A 21,574-nucleotide genomic window follows, 5' to 3' on the forward strand; every position below is an offset into this window, starting at 1 on the left:
ATATTCATTTTATGTTTTATTGAGGAATAGGGTAGGACCTATGTATATCAATGTAAAGGATTTTTTTAAATGGCAGCAATCAATACACCTCGAGGAAAAGAAATGGCAATTATTTTCGTTGGCCCCGTATAAGAGATGCTAATTCCAGTTCAAATAGTTAATAAAATTTTACTTACAAATAAGATGTTGAATAAAATTGGGTTGATTGAAAGAGTACAATATTCGTTTTGTAGTGTGTATGTTGAAACTTTAATGCATCTTTTGAGTGAGTGTTAATATGTTGCTAGATTGCTGGCGGAAGTAAGAGTTTGGATTTAATATTTACGACGGAAAATAAATTATTTGTTTCGGGGGTTAGCAATTCGGCATTGAATTGAAATACTGTGCTTCTATTGCAAAATAAAAAGTTTAAACCTCGTTTCACTAGTGTCTTCATGTAAAGATATAGCACGAGTCTAATGTCAAAATAACATTTGGCCTAACAAGGGCATGATTTCATCCTATGGAGATAGACCACCAGTGGTTTTTCTTTCTGTTGTTGTTTGTCTGTTTGTTTGTTTCTTTATCTAATGTTATTATTCATTTATTTATTATGACTTTTTGCTCAGTATTATTTATTTATTTGTTTGTTTGTTTGTTTGTTTGTTTGTTTGTTTGTTCGTTTGTTTGGGGTTGAGGCAGGAGGTGTCGGGAAACTCTCAGGCCTCGGGCCTGAGCATTTTGAAAAAGAAAAATCTTATCAAAAGAAAACATTTTATTTTCTCCATTGCTTCACATAACATGGCTAACATAAACGTTTCATAGCATTTGTGTCATGAAATAGGTTTATGGTCACTAAATCAAAGAAGAACAAATGATCAACGGTGATCCATTAAATAACAAGTTGTTCTAAGCATGCATACTTGTACTAAATCTATCAATTTTGTTTTGCGTTCAGATCCTTTGAGAAGAGTAATTTTCGGTTTTGCTTCCGTAATGGAATCTCAACATCTACTTTTGATAGCTAAGCTCTTCAATTACCTGATTTAGGCTAACCTTAATACGGTATCATAGTGGTTACCCTAGGCTCTATCACTATCACTTCGATGTCTTTCGTGACACTGTAGTTTAATCAATAGATTATCGTCTCTAACCACCATATTTCGAACTTCCCGAAATGCCCTCCGGAGAATCACAGCGTTAAAAGGAAATATTTCCTTTCGAGGAGCCTTCCCTGGGCCCCGTCTTATAAAGCCTTCAAATCAATCACAAGTCCCCAAATCAATCGCAACTTGCATTGCACCTCACAAGAAACTTGTGATTGATTTCTATCACAAGTCTTTATAAGACAGGCCCCTGAGCATACGCCTCTTTAGCCAGTAGTACGTCATCGATAGAATACTTTTTCGTGGAATCCCCTCCTTTACACCATGGACCTCAGCGCTGCACGGAACCACTATAAAAATTCGAGGAGCAGACGCCAACTGACTACTTCAGTCAGTAGATGGCGCTGCATACCTTTGAACCACAGAACTCGTCATGGAGCTTGCCGAGAGTTATGTGAGTTGTTAACGAAAATAATCTTTGCCCTATCATGTGTAATGTCAATTAGGCAATCACGGTGTATTTTTAAGAGTCTACAATCCACGTAGCTAATTTGGTGAATCATATGATCTGGGAATATGCTCTGGTGTCCTATCTTAAAAGTGCAGTGTGTGTCAGTGGATCATGCTTCGTCAGTCCCATACGTTCGTTATCGTGTAAGCACGGATCGTGTAAGCACGGATAGTGTCATGTGTCAGTCTCGGCTCACATTGATTGTGTGGTAGATCTAGTTGGCAACCCTGCTGTAAATTTGTGAAAAGTGACTGCGACTAGAGAGACTCGTATTAGTAATCACACGCACTTGTAAATACTCACTCCTGGCTAAATACTTACTCCTGAGTGATACACGCAATGGAAACCAAAACAACAACAACTTGACAACGACTTGTAGCAGGGATGCCAAGTTCAAAAAAATTTTATGAGTGAGATTTTCATGACTCTGCATCTAGGCATGCGAATGTGCGCGCGAGCGAGGGTGTGGGAGGGGTGTTTTCCCCCCTGTCGCCTCCCACGGTAGGGAGCTTTTTCAATTTTTAGCTCTTAATGGTGCAATCAGGTGCATACTTAAGTGACTATTTTTTACTTATTTTGAAAGACAAAAGGGAAATTTACCTTCAATTGCAACTATCACTTTAATTTTTTGAGCTATGCACATCATTATAGGCCCAAGTTGCAGACTTTGAGGTTCTAGACAGTGTTGTAAAGCAAGTGGACCTTGTCCTTGATTCGACAGGGTAGGGTTCCATGAATAGACCACTCTTACAAATAAAGATTTACTGAAATTCATGAATAAAAAATGGCACATATCAAGTGCGAAATTCAAACTATGCAACTACCTCCACTCGTGTTCCGAAGAGCACAACAGTCACAGTGGGCCTCGTCGCCGGACCCCCGAAATCATTGTCGTGACCCTCCCAGGTCAACTCGCATTTAAGACATTAGCAGTTCAACAGGTAATGTAACATAATGGGTAAGTAAAGTTGCATAGCAACACATATAGACTCGTTTCATTCCAAGTTTCGAAGTTACTAGTCCGTTTATCTGCATTGAATCTGTACAGCGTGTACACCTACAGCCATGATGGCAGCCGTTTCTGAGATAACTTGAACGTTTACGCGATATTTATATTTTGCATGCCACCCGTGCCAGAATTTGCGGTATCACCATGGTTCTGTCGCAGCGTGTTGTGTATGCGTTGAATCTCTCGCACAGCGTGGAGTACATGGAGTACCGCGCTCTCGTAGTGCGATGTACTATGTATACAGTTTCGCCCGCCCGTGGCACGCGTGCTAATACATTCACATAGGCAGGGCGAGCGCACAGCGCGGTACGTTGCGAATGTCGAACCACGGACACCCAGTGCCAAACAATAGTACAGGTGTTCGAACGATGATTGCAGCGCAAGCGTTTGGATCATGCACGCTATTTTGCTTCCGCAATTTAGGATGTCGAACATTGGGTAACTTGCTTTACATGGTCATGGTTGTTGTACTTACATACACGTCATTGACATTGCAATGACCTCGTTTATGGTCAAGTTTATTCAGTGTGAAATTGGACATAGAAAATTCTTATTCAATATAGGTATCAGGTTACTGATTCATTTCTACTCAGTAAGATATCATGCTGTTAAGGGTGAATGATCCTGAAGAGAAAGGAAAGATGTTTGTCAAATAATGAAAGACAGCTTCATTTGCATTGTAATTTGTATGTATGAATCACGGCATATCATGATGGTACATTGTGATGTAGTCCCGTGAGCAAAATAATACTTAACACTTTTTGTAGGACATCATGGCTAGTGAAAGCTCCTAACAGCCCAACTTCTCCTACTTACAACCTCACATTAGTCAACAAATATTTTACCCTTTGGGGTTATCTGTCTTTATCTTATGCTGTAAGCCAATAGATATTTGTTAGAGAAAAGTTGCGCAGGTGAATAGATTTTTGTGTGCTCTAGCTTTTGACCTTAGCATATCCTATTTCTTCTTCTTCTTCTGGCTACATAAAGCAAACTCCAGAGCTTGGATGTTAGGTTGCAAGCTCAAGGTGGCTAGTATTGTGTTAAAAGTGGGTACGGATTGAAAGTTGAGATATCCATGTCACCTAGTCTTGCCCTATCCACTGACTAAAATTGACATGCTTGTTTCACCACTGTAACACATGAGTTTGTGACATGCATAATCCATAGCACCATTCATGTGGCAAAATACAATTATCTGCACTCTTCAAATTTTGCATCAATTATGCAGCTGAAGGATAAGTCATCATGGCAACCGGAGCTGTTCCTAGGTACTCTCAGGGAGCTGGTGGACAAGGAGGGCACAAAGGAAGTCCTGGACATACTCAAAACAGACAAATACAAGGTGAGGATGATATAAAGTGGGGCTGTAGGGAAAAACATCCTACAGGAATAGTGAGTATCAAACTTTGTGTGGGATCCTACATGTCAATGTAGACTGTAGACTTCTATGGCCTATGGTCCCCATTTCAACCAGAGAGGTAATATTCAAAAGCAAGTTTATAAAATGATAGTCAAGTGACATTTGTGGATGATTTTTGTGTGGAATATTTCATTTTTATTTATTTGCTGGGTTTTCTTTTTTTTTGAGTTATTTCTTGAAATGTTGTGTAGGGTTATACGTTATGTAGCCTCTTCATAAAAGAGTCATCACTAACATGATGTATTGTGCTAATTCAAGTTAAAGCATGTTTTCTTTCATTACACTAAGTGGATGTGAGGTTGATCAAGGTTAGTTTGCAAAGCCAATGTACTTTCTACTATAATACCATGGCATAACAATTCAAATTTTTTTGTATGACTGTGGCGAAGTCCTGGCAATCTATTGCCAGACTCAATAACAAATTAAATGAATGGTTTTTGCTTTGATCCTCAGCCAATGGTAGAGTCGATTGCGTGGGACATCTTTCCTATTGTGACGCCACACATCAGCAATGCTGAGGAGAACAACGAGATGTTCAAAGACTGTGCCGATATTCTGAATGTCTTGGCAGAGGTGAGCATATGAGAATGAAGGGATCAAAAGAAAGAATTCACATTATGCAGTTGTGTTGCCTAGGGCCAGTAAAACTCACAGTAGGGTGAGTTAAGTAAAATGGGCACTTGATTGGGGAAAGTATGCAGCCTATGTGCCTATGAGGGCAAGTGGAAAAATATGTGACCCGCCACTACAAAAGGATCCAAAAGTCACTGCCGGCAAAGCCAATAAAATCGAGATCGAAGTCAGATCATCAAAGTCAGTCAAAGCCATCAAATTTCTGTTTTTGATATAATTTTGAAGTCTCATGTTTCGTCAGTCATCTGCTGAAATTTTGAAGCTAAATGATCAAAGGAAAGGCAATAAACTAGTATTTTTCTGAGCCGTGATTTTCTGACTTTCAATGGAACAGAAACGTGTCCGAAGATTCGGATTTTGCACCACAGACAGACTCCACCCCTAGCAATGAGGGAGTAATCTAGTTTGTAAGTGCGTGGCATCCTGGTTGCTGATTGGTCATGCATAGACCGCTGGCGCTAAGCTTGAATGAACATCGCGGAGGTTGCTAGGAACATACTTCTATTGTCAAGCAGTGAAAACTGTCATACCCCCCCCCCCCCCTTGATCGCGATTGCGTCGGAAGGAAAACTTTGAAGGTGGTTTTCTTGAAACGCTGATTTCACATACAACATGTTCTCATAAAATCCATGATGTCTCTGCAACCAAGTAATTTTAAGAGTTTTATTGCATATGAAATTTAAGTGGAAGAATAAGGGATAATGTCATGTAATTTTCAGAAAATCGACCTCCCCGATTTTTGGATCCTATTGTTGTAGTGGGTCATGCATGTTTTTGTAATAATCTGCAGCCCTTTGAAGCACATCCCCAGGATCTGTCAGTAGCTATGACTGAGATTTTAGGGTTGCGCTATTACCTCCTCCAAGGAAGGAGGTTATGTTTTCATTGGTGTAGGTTTGTTTGTCTGTTTGTTTGTTTGTTTGTTTGTTTGTTTGTTTGCACAATAACTCCCAAAGTTATGAACGGATTTGAATGAAACTTGCAGGAAAAGTTGAAAATGACACAAGGAACAGATGATTAAATTTTGGTGGTGATCCAGGAATTTTTATGGATATTTGACAGATTTTTTATCTTTTGGCAGATAGGGTCAGTGAACATGGGAGCTCAAGCTGTATGAATTTTAGGTTTGCTCTAAAGCGCATGCTCTGCTCGGGCCAGGCGAGGCGCTGCGTAGCTGGAAGCTGATGAGGTAAACAACAGGCTTCTTTCTTGGGAAATTGAATGATTTTAAGCATGCGTGTATGTTTTTACTGTCTCAAGAAACTTCTTTCCTTTGTTCACATTGTTAGAAACAATAGCAAAAAACACAAAAAACAAACCTAAGGTCAAATCTGAACAGCAACAAACATTTAAAAGCAAACTAAACAGAGCAGCTGAGAGGAAAACCATGTTATGAGGCATTTCCATAACTCTCCTACACATCAAATGTCATATAATATTTTGCAGACTTCCTCTCTTTTGATATCACTTTGTGTACCCCAGTATTACATTTTCTGTGTATATTGATCAGAGTACAATAATGTGTGCACCACAGATGTGTACATTCAAGTACAAATTTGAATGTATGTTATTTGTGCCTACTTCCGCAACTAATGGTTGATGATATATGTGACCCTGCATCACAAAACAAACAGAAAGTCGCCATACATGAAATTTTAGTTAAGAGCATATTCTGAAAGAGCAGCCTTTAAGCTTTAAAATGATGTATAACTCAAATCAAATGGACTCTCCTAACCTATCTAAATATTGGAAAGAAAGCACACACACACAGGAAAAGTGTGAACTGAGGAAAGAGGCTCTGAAGTACAGTGTCTATTCAAGTGCTTAATCTTTACCAAGCCGTGCTGGCTGTGCGATGAATGGGACAAAAAAACAGGATGTAAACCACTGGAGTCACAACAATGGAGGGATTGTCAGATTAAATTGAAATTGAGCATACCCTATTAACACATTTTGTCCATAATTGATGCCAACTTTCAGAGCAGTAGCATTATCCTTTCAAAAGGTATTAGAGTTGAAAGTGAAGAATGTGTACAATGTTTTTAAGAAATGAAAAGGGGACTCTAAAGACACAATTAATCACACTATTCTACCGAAAATATGTTAGAGATAAACTAAAAAAAAAAAATCCTGCACGGTTTATGACCCAAATTTTAGCATAATGTAGAAGAAGACTTGCTCTTTCAGAAAATATGAAAAAGTCAAGATCGGCTCAATTGACCCATTTCACCTATTTTCAGTCCTCCCACAAAATCAGTGTTTGCGCCTTTTTGTTCGTTTTGTGATGCACGGTGACATATGTTCTGTCTTAATGATGTATTTAGGTATGTACACCCTCCATTTTTCATATTCAAATAGGTTGGGAAGCCGAAAGAAATGATCCTTGGATTCCTTGAGCAACTTGACCGTTTCTTAGATGACACTTCTTACCGCACCCTCCTAAAGCCCATTACAACAGGTAAGTCAAAATTTCTTATTTCGTGCAGTAGATGTAGTCACTGAAAAAATTCAAATTACAACACACCATTCTTCCTGTGGTGTCTAGCAAGAACCTCTCACTTACTCCAAGAGACATTTGTTACCATGATCTTTTGAAGTGTAGAATGTACAATCTCATAACAAGTTACTTGTTACCTGAAGTTGCTGTTTTCACCTACCTAACAAGTGATTTTTCTACCAGTTACAATCTGTAGTAGATAGGAATAAATTATATGTGTGTAGTATTTGGGGAAAAGTTGTCAGAGCTGAGGTTTAAAGACTGATCCAGTTTGCATAATCAGCCAGAAGAATGTCAAAAAGTATCCTGCATATAGCAGGATGATAACATAAATGTTTATAAAAGAGTTCTCATAATGTACCCCCACTATAACTGCAAAATAAACTACTTCTCAGATCAATTATCAAATATATTTACTTTTCTAGTGGGAACAAATGAGCAATGATTATTATATTTGCCAGTGCAAAATTACACATCATATCATGTAATTTTTTACATAGTCCCTGTTTTTTTCTTTTCTTTTTTTGCATCATTTCAAATCAGATACATGCATTTTTTCCTCTTGTTGTGAGAATGTAAGTGCTCCTTATTCAGATATGAACTCATTAAACTGATTAAACTGATTGAACTCATTAAACTCATTAGGCACGGACTGACTGAAAAACAGCCGTGGCTGATGTTAGTACCGTGGTTAAATAAAATGAATGAATGAGTGTTCTATTCTTCCATCTCTTTTAGTGTTGATGCGATTTGGCCTGACAAAAAGTTACCATCTCAACCAGACATTTGTATTGCTGCATATGCACATCCAGACAATCAAGGTAATTAGAAGTGTAAACTATGTAATCTCAAATTAATGGTTTTTTTTTTTAAAAGAATTAACATTTAGCTTTCTCTTTTTCCAAGGGGAAAGTTGTCATTTCTGTGCAGTTTGATGGCAGTTTTGATTCCATAGCTTGGTCTGATCGATTTAACTTGCATAGATTATAAAGATTGTAAAGATTCTCCAACATATTGAACCTATATGACATGTAACTCTAAAATACTAAACTGTATCAAAGAATTTGATAGTCTTGCCCTCTTAGTCCCTAGATTCTGTATACATTTTTTTTCAATTTCAATATCAGTCAATGATGTGCCAGGCACGTTGTTAACATGTTCGCTGTGGGAGCCTGGTGATCTGTGTAGTAAAAATGGAGGGATTTCAGAATTCAGTATTGAACTGGTTAACATGCCAAGCTTCTATTGTCAGCATTCAGTAATGTGTCCAAACCTGGTCTGCTTGCGGATTAGCAAGCCCACTCAGGCATAGCAGTGTGCCTCAGTCCAAGGGGAAGACCATGGCATGGTGACACAATAGGATGAAGGTGGATTAGGTGGTCTCTATTCACTGACAATTAGTTTCCAGTCAGCTGTACCCATTGGCAGAGAAAGCTGGGGGGGGGGGGGGGGGGGGGGGGACTCGTCCTCAATGGAGTTAAAAGCACAGTAAGGGTTTGACCAAAAGATCAGTGTGTATCCTGTCATCTGGGGACTACCGGTACATGTATGTCTGGCTTCACAGAACAACCTTGTATACAATGAGAGCCATAAAAAAAATAAATACATAAAAAAACTCCTCCAGACAGATGGATTTCCCTGTCTAAGCAAGAGTTTGTAGGTTTTGAGAATGATTGATAAAATCTTGCACGTCTGTATGATTGTCTTTCAAAGTTTCCATCAAGTCTGGGAATGGATGAACACCAGAGACGCCTCCTGCTGGAGGACCCGGCGATTCTGAGGCTCGGCAGCAGCACAATGGCTGTGCTGGATTTTTTGGCTCCGTTTGTCTTTGAGGTGGAGCAGATGTTGTACGGCAAAGTCAGAAAGCTTACTACACTCGTGAGTTTCACTCCGCTTTATATGTCCAATGCAATGATGTGGAAACATTCACCTGTTCTTATAGAGTACCAAAGTGTGACATCATAGCCAATCATCGCCATGGAAACCATTTCTGAACAACCTCACCTGGCCCAAGTGTTCATTGGCACACCTGGTTCCTACTCAAGCTATAACAAAAGACTTTGACATCATCACTTCTGTTTTTTATACAATAGGTATTGAGTTAACTTACTCTATATAAAAAAATAAAAAAAAAATAAGAATACTCACATATAGCAACATGTTTTTGCATCCTCTTTAGTGAAAATTATTTTTCCTTTAACCCGTTGAGGACGGACTGATTTTGCTACAACACGCATTTCCCATAGACCCCTGCCCGAGTATACTCGGGACTCGTCCTCAACGGGTTAATTATCAACATTTTGTTGTAATGTGCAAAGTACTGTACAAAGTGTGATTGCTACAAATATCAGGCACATTGCATTCTCTCTGCGTGACCTCTGTTCTTAGGTAGATCAATGACTTTGAGAATTTTGTAATTTCCCACATCTGATTTTTCACAGGAGAAAACTGAGATGGAAAACTGCAAAGTGGAAATAACAAAGCTGTAAGTATACCATCAGAGATCTCTCTTTAGAGGGAAAGTGTCACATGTGCAGAGAGCACTGATTTGAATGATGTTGTCTTGTTCAAAATTTGTTAAGTTCCGCAAGAAATATCAGTGCAAGGAGCTATGATCACTATTTTCTGTTATGTTCATTCCTAAAGGTTATAATTTACAATGTGCGTAGTATGTACTGAGTATTTTGTTTCATCTTTCCATTTACTTCATGATTGAATTTCTCCTTCCTAATATTATTTTTCTTAATCACGAGACGCTTAGCGCCTAGAAACTTGAGTATTATAAAGCGCTTTATAAATGATGTTTATTATCATTATTATCATTAAGAAAGAGATTTGCAAATGATGACCTGTCTTTTATGTATCTATGTGTGTGTAAAGGGGGGGGGGGGGCAGGGGGAGGTGCTTTTTTAAACATGAATATAGTGGATTAATTCTTAAGCCCTGACTTCAGCAAACTTTTATTTCAAGACAGAGTTGAATACGAATGATGGAATATTCTTTCATACTCAGTCTCATGAAACGCAGCTTTTGACCAACCAAAATCCTGTCATCTTCTCTGAAATCCCCAGTGTGCTGAGGATCTTGGACTACCCTCTGGCCAGAACTGACCTGGTGTGGACCGAGATGGAGGAGGACTCGAATGCACCCAGGCATAAGTCTGACTTCAGGCTTTGTGCAGAGCAAGCTCTGGTAAGGCACTATATTTTGCAAAGCTCTGTGATTCTTGTGTTTGCAGGGGACTATTTCCTTAAAAGACAAATATTAGAATTGAATGTTTGAGCAACCGATCATGGAGAATGTTTGCGCAGCAGAATTTTGCAAGTGCTGCAAGGAATATGACCATTTGAATTTAAATAATTCACCCATGAGGACTTCCTTTATTTCTGTCAAAGTAGCTGAAAGATAATACAACTAAGATGTCCACCACAAGCTTTCTTGCTTACTGTGTGCACAAAGTAACCAATTTTCCCTTGTCTCATATCTTATCCAGTTGATTTCTTTGCATGATATTGATGTTATGACCTGCATGTATATCCAGCAGAAGCACAATGTTTTTGTACAAATGTGTACAATTTTAGGAAATTATGATATGCAGATTAACCCGTTGAGGACGAGTCCCGAGTATACTCGGGCAGGTGTCTATGGGAAATACGTGTTGTAGCAAAATATAACCGTCCTCAACGGGTTAAGGGATGTTTTATGAACTAATATAGTAAGGAGTATTGGCTGATTTGTAGTGTGTTTTGGATATCATTTCATTTCTTTATTTCATTTGCTTGTTTCAAATCAACAAACAGACTAGTCGTTTGGACACTTTCAGAGTAAACAGAAAAATTACAAAAATCTTTCCTCTAATAATGGGGGGGGGGAGGGATTATCAAAACTGATAACTCACTGGCATTCGTTTGACTAAATGTTTTATTAGATATCAACTTAGTTTTTCTGATCACATGCATCTCTTCACGACCTGCATCACTGTCACTTTGAAAAACAGACCTACCTGGCCAGGATGCGGTTCAGCTTCACCCGCCTCCTCCACTATGGCAACGAGTTCAAGCTTCCCGTCGCCCCTTCGGAGGAGGAGGACGAGCTTGGGGAAGAAGACCGGGGTCCAGGGGATATAGGAGGAATGCCCCCCATGGGGATTGGCTGTTTCTTGTATCTAGTCATGGCTGAGGAATTACAAAGTGATCGTCTGCCATCAATATACAGGTTGGTGCACATTGCTTATATCACTCCCGCACTGGTTTCTCAGTGTATGATGCATAACGGGAACCTGGTTACCTGTGTATTAAGTCAATAGGGATGAAAGAATTCAGTATGGAATGGGTTAATGTCTCTGCCATTTAAAATGGTTTTGAAGGTATCAATCTTTTCTTTCTTTCTTTTCTTCTGTCTGTGTATTCGACCATCTATCAGCTGGTGTGTGGGAATTTCTTGTCACAAGAATTCATCTGCATATAATTTGATATGTATATGGTTAGTCAAAGATGACCTGATGAGATAGTAGATCTTAAGGTCAAAGGTTGCATTCTTTTTAAAGCAAAAGTGGCAAGTTATTGATTTAAGGTCAGAGTTGCAAGGTCATACGACAACAGCAGCAACAAGTGCCCCATGTACTTCTGTCAAAATGCAACAACCTGGGATAATTCAACACTTAAAGTATGATTATTTTGGTATGATGCTTGTGAATGTTTGTGTGCAAGATTCATGTGTGTAATGATGCAGACCCAGCTATAAAAAAGACAGCACAGCAACAAAAGAAAAAACAACAACTGAAAACACAGGAAGAGGATGTATTTTAGGAATACCAATACTCCGTAGCTAATGGAGATGAGATACCCTGTGGTTTTCCAGTGTACACCAGTTGGTACCAGGAGGACTTTGGAGATGAAGATACAGACTACTCATACAATGCACCATGTCCTCTTTTTTTTTCTCTCTCTCTCTCTCATCTCATTTCACTCCCTTTCTTTTTAAACATGCTTGGATGATGCTAAATGCTTCCATGTGCATCTCATTTAGTTGTGTTTGATTTTACTGTCTTGTAAAAAGCCACAAGTCTGAAGACACCAGCATGTACACAGTGATGACATTTTTTTTTTTAAATCTTCATTAGGTCTGACTACCTCCTGGAGGTCATGAGTGTCTTCATCACTGCTCTACTGAGAAAATCTCAAGAGGAAGCTGTTTACAAGGGTCTAGTGAGTAGGAAGATTCGTATCTTCTCTTTTCAAAGACTATTATCTCTTGCTCTCAATCTCTCATTAGAATAAAAATATCAAATAGCATTTACCGTGGCTTTTGCATCCTGGAGATTTGCTGGTCTTCCAGATGTGCTCATAGTTCATTGAATAACACCTCAATAGATCCTTAACATTCATTGCTTGTTTGACATTGATCATTTGTCCCATTTCACTATTACGTCATCATCTGTGCAATTGTGGCTCCATTTACGGTGCAATCTTGGATCCATGCGATTTTCTCCATTGCATGCACGCTTGGAGCGCGGCACACTATGTATGTAAAACACTTGCATTTGCAGTGTGTGACAGCATGCTAGTGTATAGCGCTCAGTGAGCACTCTCTTAATCTCAGATCTCACACATTTTCTCTACTGTCTAAATTCATTACAATCAGGTGACAAGGATCTGTTCTTAGATGTTATATTTATTATACAAATCATGAATGTTTATGAGTGCACTGGACAGACTATTTTATGAGGTGAAAGATGAAATGATCCATTCAACGAGGCGCAGCCGAGTTGAATGGGTGAAACATTTCATCTTTCACCGAATGAAATTTTCTGTCCATTGCACGAATGAAAAACATTTCTTATTTGTTTTATATAACGCCTGAAGGAGATCCTTGTCCTTTCATGTTTTTTAAACAAGAGAGAATCTGAGATCGCGAGAGTGCTCACTGAGCACTTTACGCTAGGTAGCGCGCTGTCGCATGCTGTGTACTGCAAAACGCAAGCGTACACGTATGCCGGGCTCTCAGTGAGCGTGCAATGGAGCAAATCGTATGGATCCAAATTTGCACGGTAAATGGAATCACAATTGCACGGATGATGACGTCATAGTGAAATGGGCAGAATAATCAATGTCAAGCAACCAATCAAATGACAAGGGTCTCTTCAGGCGTTATATAAGAAACAAATAATAAATGTTTTCATTCGTGCAATGGACAGAATTGTTCATGCAGTGAAAGATTAAATTATTGATCCATTCAACTCGGCTGTGCCTCGTCATCTTTCACCTCATGGAATATTCTGTCCATGGCACTCATAAACATTTGTTATTTGTATAATATGAGATCAAATAACTAGAATAGCTGAATCAGTGATGCTACAGATTCAGGATAAATTTGTCCATACTAATAATGAGACATCTTTTCTCCCAAGTTGGATATCAACTGTAGATTGTGATTTGATGAGACCCTGTTTTGAATAACAACATGATTTACAAATAGTTGCATCATATCTTTAGTTATCAAGTTAGCTGTTTTTCTTTGAAAACAGTCATATTAAGCAGTAAATATCTGTTGAAGAGCAGACAAAGGATAAGTTAAACATGAGCACTTGAATGTAGCTTTATTAAGCCAACCACTGTCATGTGACTCTAATGTCCCTTGAGTTGGTTCTCAAGATCATTCTCTGTGTTTCCAATAAAGAAGATATCATATTTAGTAGATAGTTATATTCACTAAATGGTCGACCTCATTCCAAGTTATGTGTGTCTTTAGATGAGTTGATGATATCTTTGTTGTTTTTTTCTTGTCTTTCTCTTTTTTCTCTTTTTGCACTGATCGTCCTAACATGCAGAGATTATTATCACTGTTAGTGGAAAGCATTGAGGACGGCTCCCTGCACCACAGTCTCCTTAGCAACACATTCTATGAGGACCTCCCACAGATGTTGTCTGTTGTCATGGTGATGAGCCCTCTGAATCTTATTGTGAGTGTCAATATTCTTTACTATTACATCTGAATGGCATCCTCTCTATCAGTGTGAAAAGGAATGTTGTTGGGTTAGCAATAATCAGTTAGATTATAAACAACACGGGTACATATGCATGTGAAATTGATTGAGAAAAAGTGTCAATATAGCAGAGGGCTTTTTTTTCCATTTAATCATTAGTTTATGGAAGCATGCATACCTGTATTGACTTCAGAGGGAATAACTGTCTTTGCGAGTCAATGGCTTAAGTTTGTCTCATGCTAAAACATGCCCACATGTTAGCACTTTTGCAAGCGGGTTGAAATCTGTAAATGTGAATTATCAATGGGGATATGTAGTTTGCATAGAATCATTGTCCATCATGATGATTTCAGTGTTAAGGTGCTAATCTTCCAGTGACAGATTTATTTTGAGACTTGAGACTCGTGGGAGGATAAAATAAATCATGGAATCAGTCATTTGTACAATATCATCCACCTCCATCAATACACGTAGACATGACATGTTGCACAAGTGTGGAACTCCTATACCTTGTGCTACTATAAACAGCGATGAGTAAGTATGACTATGGTATGTTATGGGTTAATGCTTGAAGGAAATTTAATGTAGAACTTTTTCTTATCTGTGTCAGAGGCAAGCTGCATTCAAAGTGTTCCCCGTCTACATCCACAAGTTTGACTGGAAGGGTCGCTATCGGTTACTGAGGATACTTCTGAAGAACACCGTCCACTCAGGCGTATGCGGATTTGTCATTGGAAAGGTCAAAGACTATTTCATCCACAGTTCGCAGGTAGATTGAAAACTGATTTTTCTTCAATTTTCTGTTATATATACTTTGATATGTTTGGTAACTTGCATTTGTTGGTTGACTCTCACCTTCATTTTGTTGCCTCTTCTTGGTACACCAGGTTAGGGCTAGCTGCTCACTCAACCCTCCCCTTTTCGCTCTTTTCCTTTCTTTATCCCTTTGTTGTTCCTTATCTTGTTTGACATTGCCTCCCTATTCATCCTTATCCTTCAAAGGTTGCCCCCTTGATCCTCCGGATCATCACTGACACTCTTCTGCCTTTTGTCTGTCAAACCTCCTGCTAATTCCCCTCATTTTACCTTTTGGGCGCCTTGCTTATGACCTCCAACCCCTCCCTTTTGTTTTCTTTGTTCTGTGTCCCTAGCCCTCCCCTGACTGTTCTTGTTGTGTGTAATCCTTAGAAGTGATTGCTTTCCCTGCCTGTTTGTCATTTTAACCTCTGACTCTGCTAGGATTGAAAGCTCAGGCCCCTTTTGACTCCATCTTTTTTTTTTTTCTTTTTGATTACCCTTTATAAGAAAAGCAGAGGGATAACTCTTCTGCATCATGTGTTACTCCGAATGCCAGATTAAGTACCAGTAATACATTTGTGCAATTGACTAATGGCTTGTTGATTGGGTGATGTTGCTCCTATTTGTCCTTAGTGCCAGACATAAGTATGACTTTGAAATTGATTGTCATTTCTGCTATTTGCATTGCAAGATGCAAAAAGGATGACTCTTTGGTAATGCCATCTTGGTTTGTTCCTTTCAGCATTTTTTGTTTTGTTTTGTGGTTTTTTTTTTACCAGAATGTGGACACCAATTAATCTGTGATAAACAAACTAAACAAAATGTCATCCTTTTTGTATGTTGACAATGTCTTTGACTGAACCGATCATTCTTTAGATAATTATGCACATAGCCTACCTCCTCTTTATATTCTTATTTTCCATCAATATTTTTGTTCTTCCCAATCACAGCACCATGACAACGACTGGTTTGTTGGTCAGAGACTCGCTGACCTCTACCCTTTGATCTTTGTTCTCCCCAACGGTCCTGAGAGTGACCTGCTTGAGAGCTCGGACAAGTGAGTGTGCCTCCACTTGACCCCTTGACCCTTTGACCCACCCTTACATGAGGATGATTGTGATTAATGGACAGTCCTGTAGGGAAATGAAAATGGTTTGCAGAGTTAACGTGTTTACACCAGGCATGGATATAACCTCTTGCAGAGCCAATAAATAGTGTAACTGACCCTTAAAGAAATTGCGAGATATGAAGAAGTTGTCACATGTTTACAATATCAATATAGATTTCTGACTTTATTTCAATATCCTATATAGACATTGAATAATGGAGAGTTATGGCAACTAGATTTCCAATAATGGATGGTTCTGATATTTAAGAAATGGATAGCAATATCATTTTGTTTCAATTTCCAGATAAGATATGGCTTCATCTACTGTTTTAATCTTTGGTAAAACACTGGAGAATGACAGAAACTGAAGTTTAGATATTAGGGTGGTATCAACCCTTGAAGAAATCAGTGGACATGCAAAATGTTCTTTCACTTTGGATAGACCAGATGAATATCTGTCTTACTCTCAATATGCCCTAGCATTGAGCTTAATTTGCCAAGCTTTTTTTTTTTCATTAGAACTAGTAATCCCGCCAAACTTGACCTAGTTGTTTAGTTAGCAAGCCCATTCATGTTTAGCAATGTGCCTCAGTCCAACAGGAAGGCCAGTGTGACACAACAGAGATTAGGGGGATTAGGTAATCTCTTTTCTTTGACATTTGTTAACTCCATTTATACTTAGCATAAAGGGGGTTCTGAAGCCTCCTATAGCAGCTTCAAGCAGGCAGACAGACAGAATTCAGAAAAGAAGATCCAATCAGGTGTGAGCAGGTCAGGTTCTGAAACCACCTACAGGGGATGGCTTCAGAGCCTGTGATAGCAGTCTTAATAAGCTGCAGTATAAACGCTAGGGGGTTCAAGAAGCTGCTTTTTTGCCGACCCGGAAGTTGTCACTGAAGGTCATCACCAACTAAAGTAAAACAAGTCGGCCATCGTGACCAAATGTCACCGATGCATTTAAATGCAGAACAACTTGCACACTTTTATGCTCAATCACGTTTGCCGTTAGGTAAGAAATTTGAAAGCGGGTTACCTTAGGAACGGGGCCAGTTGGGCCTGCTTGGGCGAAGCTAGCCTGAGCAGTATAAACAGACAAGACACCGTTTCTTCGAGCAAAGTTTCTAACCTCCTCGAGGAGGCTCTGAAACCCACTCACAGTATAAACGGGGTATAAGTTTCCAGACAGTAGTGCCAATTGGCAAAGGAAGCACTCCAGCATGCATGTAAATCAATGAACAAAGCACTGTAAGGGTTAGATATGCTTCATTATTATAGCTCAAATATCTTAGTTATCATAATGACAAATGCTGGAACCCAGCGCCCCCCCCCCCCTTTTCCAGGGAGTCAGGGGGACCGCATGTGTGTTCCCCTAAGTCTCTGATAAATAGGTACTTTTTGCATGACAAAATCCAGCCAAAGAATTGTATTAAAAAGTGCAGCATATATGACTTTTCACTTGGAGACTTATTATAGAAGGGGATGCTCAGAAGTTTAGGCATTCCTTAGATAAGGGGTGCTTTCAAAGAGAGGGAACAAGCATACCCTACCCTAAATGATGCTGATTTGGGGGGGGGGGGGTAATGGAAACTAAATTTCAACAGACATCTTTACATCTTAACCCATTGAGGACGAGTCCTTGAGTATACTCAGGCAAGAGTCTATGGGAAATGTGTGTTGTAGCGAAATCAGTCCGTCCTCGACGAGTTAATGACATCTCTTTTTATCTCAGGGTGATGGCTGCTCTCAACTTCCTCCGCTTCCTCCTCCTGAGGGACACGCCCACCTCCAACGAGTCCTGCATCTGGAGCCGCATCGATCACATCAACGGGGGCTACCTCACTGACCTGCACACCGGTCTTGGTCTCTCCATGGCCCACTACCAGTTCAAGATTGACTCCCTCATCAAGGAGAGCAAGACCAAAGGATCAGGATCAGGTTCAAGTTCAATTTCATTCTTATTTTGCTCCATCTCCACATAAATCACTGACATATATGCACAGTGTACATGAAAGTAAAAAATTTCAACATAAGTGATCAATAAAAAGGGGGTACATTGTACTTTAGAAACGGATCATACAAATAAGCATTATAGTGATAAAATTAATCGGGGATGGAGATTAGGGACCCACTGTAAAGTAAAGTTTGAAGATTGTGGGCCCTCTAATTATTAGTTCCCGCTTGGTAAGTGACCGCTTTGACTGATCTGTCTCATTTTCCGAATCCTGTTCAAAGCCAGTGTTAGAACTCCTCATACTTACTAGCCTGTATCAAAGATATATATACTTATGAATTGTATCTTCTTCTTTTTCAGTCTGATTTTTTATTCCCCTGCTTGTAAATCTCATTATTTGTGTAGTGGCAATTAGTGGATAGTCTAAGAAGCTGTCTACAAAATTGTGTTCATGTGTATCAGCATCTTTGCATTCTATTTCGTGAACATACACTCAAGTGTGGTTTTCTATTGTGCCTTGAATGTGTGAATAGTTAATGCCTCATATTGTAATTCCTGGTATTGTAGTTCCTTGCATGTTCCATAGCTGAATAATGTGGTCATGGAGTTATGTCAATATTTTACATGTTTCTATCTTAACCACATACCAAATCTTCGACAGCCCAATGTTTAAACAGGTGACAATATTAGTAGTAGTAAAATGGCTTTTTATTATGTATATCTTGACTGTTTTGGCAGCAGGAAAACCAAAAATGCAAACCAGCTTGAGCGTAGCGGGGCATCAGCTTCCAGTCATGCCTCCAACACAGCAAATGCATGTAAGTCTGAAAATTGTACATCTCTTGGACTTCGGGTAATCTTATTCCAGGTGTAATGGTAGTCACTCATTTTTTTCAAGCTTATCTCAGTCCTACACATTTCGATCCAGTGATCCAAAATGCTTGCAACCACATCTAGACCTTGATAAAATCTAAACAGAATTGTATTGCGCTTGCTTTATGGAAAGCCCATCCATGAATTAGGACAAGAGCAGAAAACACTCAAAGTTTTATGATTTGAACTTTTGAATATTTTAATTTCAAATGAAAGTCATTATCTGGTAGAAAATAAGTGTTGATATGACTAATAGCATTAGAATGAAAAATGGTCATTACAATGTGAAAAACTTTATCTAATTAAGAACATGTGACTCTGTGACATTGCAGCAATAGATTTGTGTGGTATTGAGAAGTGATAGTTAGAATGTCATTTGCTTACGGGTCATATTAAAAAAAAAAAAATCTATCACTTAGTCATCTAGAGGTCCTTGTGTTTGTGCTTTTCTCAGTAACACCATGGCTACATCTGAACGATTATTGATTAGCAAGATCAATGGTCAATATCATCAAAGATACATGACTTTAGAACCAGCACTGGCTGTCAGGTGCGAGCTTGGTGGTCTAGTGGATAAGACACCTGTCCAGCGATCATAAGGTCGTAGGTTCAAATCTTCCTTGAGTATATCTTTTGTCATGGCTACTACTAAAACACTCATCAATTCACTGCTTATTTACATCGATGTAGGGCAATTTGTCGATCAGTATCAAAGACATTCTGCAACTTCACTAAGGTTGTTGTTGTTGTTGAGCTTCTGTTTATCATCGCTCCACCTCTTAGGTTCTCAAGTCGGCCTGCTGCACATTTGAGCTGATGCAAAGCATTGTGGGACGTGTGAGAGACCTACTGGCAGCCAATGAGAGGTCGGCGCAGGAGCCCATGCAGGTTGAGGGAGACAGCGCCAGCTAGCACTGCGACTTCCATCTTCCATCACGTGGACCCTGGTAGATGTCGCCACGATGGACTACTTATCTTTGAACTGCAATGCCGATGGTGATCAGGACTCTTGTTAATCCATACTTGGACAGAGTATCGGTGGTAATAGCTGGTCTATGAGTGCCTCATCACAAGAAACCTGCATCAGTGCCGGTATATTTTGCTCTCCCTGCTGGTGCTCAGTTCATCAGTAATGGGGCATTCCAGTTGGAGACAGGTTATGGTGAAGTTTCAATCTTTGACCCGCCAAGGTTCCTTGATTCTGCAGGGGGGCTTCCTAGAAAATCACTGGTAACTTCTTTCTTCATGTCATGACAAAAGAAGAACATGTAAACCTCCTTGATTTGGGAATGGTCATCATCTGCTTAGATGCATGTAATAGAGAAAGTATCTCCCATATTGCTTTCCCTTAATTTGATCCATGAATGTTGCCAACCCTATGGAAGCTCCCAAGTTTTGAGGTGGGCCTCTGGCATTCCTGCATACTTGTCACACAGCAACCATACATAGAACATGGTAGAATGATTTTCTGTGACACACATTTCCCATAGGCACTTACCTTAGTGTACTTTGGACTAGCCTTCATCAGGGTAATATACATCCCTCCATTTCAATCCAGGATGCATGTGGACAATACTCATGTGCTAAACTATGTAGAAGAGGTTGGGTGTCCCTCCAACAAGGTTGTGTGTTATTCACTCTGACATAGCTGGAGTCTGCCTAATATTTTTCTTTTCCCTTAACCCTTTCCTGGCCATCTATGGCCCTCTTTTGTACATTGTCTATTAAACTTTAATTTTGAAATTGATGCCAAGATAGTTAAGGTTTGTGGAAGTGCTTGCACTGCCCCCCCTCAATTGGAATATAGATTTATTAAACTCAAATCTAAATAGCATTTGTAGTGTGATCTTCATTATGGGAAAAGTCAAAGTTAAAGGGATGGTACAGTATTGGTGGAGATGAGAATTGGGCTTTTAACTTTTTGCGAGATACCAAGAAAACACTTGTGAAATAGTACAGAGCGTACCATTTTAAGAGGAATTCAAAGTTTATTTGATGAAAATTGGGTTTGGAATGACTGAAACATCCAAAATCAAAGTAAAACAGAGTGATTGTAATAAAAGGTGGGTCCCACACTTTATTAGAATTGCTCTGTTTTGGATATCTCAGCCATTTCAAAAACCAGTTTTCATGAAATAAATGTTGAATCCCTCATGGAATTACATGCTTTTTCATATTTCATGAGAGGTTTCTCATTATCTCACCAAAAAAAGTTAGAAACCTGAAATTAGGTCTCAACCAAACCTATACGATCCCTTTAAAGTCTACATGACGAACCTGCTGATGTGCAACTGCTTCACTCTTTTGAGCAACTGCATGAAATCATCATGTCCTATTAAATCGACAACAGTGTTCAAAACTGTAATGAGATTTATAGCCCTAAGATACAAGTAGCTCATGACAACACTTTCAAAAAGTGTGCCCTTTAGACCAACCTGCCGTTTTTAGAGTGTGGTCATGAAGTGATTACTAAGTGTCAGAGTGAAGTATCAATTGAAAATGTCCGTATTCAGTTTTCATCCAGGTCCTCCTAATCCATCTTGAGATGTTCTGGACCACAGCTTGCATACGGGGTCTTTTGTAGCTGGCAAAAAGCGACCCTTTTCTCCCCTCCCTGCAGATTCTTTGGGAGATCAAAGCACTTGCTTTTTCATGTATCAAAGTCATCACCATTTGGAGACAGAGTTGCCTCAGCCGT

At 39.3% G+C, this 21,574-nt stretch overlaps 1 protein-coding gene across 1 annotated transcript; it reads left to right on the forward strand.

Annotated features, from left to right (window-relative positions):
* The first annotated feature begins 1,487 nt into the window (after window positions 1–1,487).
* Window positions 1,488–20,038, forward strand: LOC139713031 (glomulin-like). Its single transcript, XM_071624811.1, has 16 exons — window positions 1,488–1,539; window positions 3,837–3,950; window positions 4,482–4,601; window positions 7,020–7,119; window positions 7,897–7,979; window positions 8,872–9,039; window positions 9,603–9,646; window positions 10,233–10,353; window positions 11,159–11,376; window positions 12,284–12,368; window positions 13,991–14,122; window positions 14,757–14,915; window positions 15,895–16,001; window positions 17,782–17,987; window positions 18,745–18,821; window positions 19,660–20,038. Exons 1-16 carry the CDS (start codon window positions 1,519–1,521, stop codon window positions 19,786–19,788), a joined length of 1,884 nt encoding a protein of 627 aa, XP_071480912.1. The 5' UTR covers window positions 1,488–1,518; the 3' UTR covers window positions 19,789–20,038.
* Window positions 20,039–21,574: the final 1,536 nt, after the last annotated feature.

This window comes from Diadema antillarum, unplaced genomic scaffold (assembly GCF_040938485.1).
Source record: "Diadema antillarum isolate AM-2024a unplaced genomic scaffold, OU_Dant_1.0 scf00000042, whole genome shotgun sequence".
NCBI lineage: Eukaryota > Metazoa > Echinodermata > Echinoidea > Diadematoida > Diadematidae > Diadema > Diadema antillarum.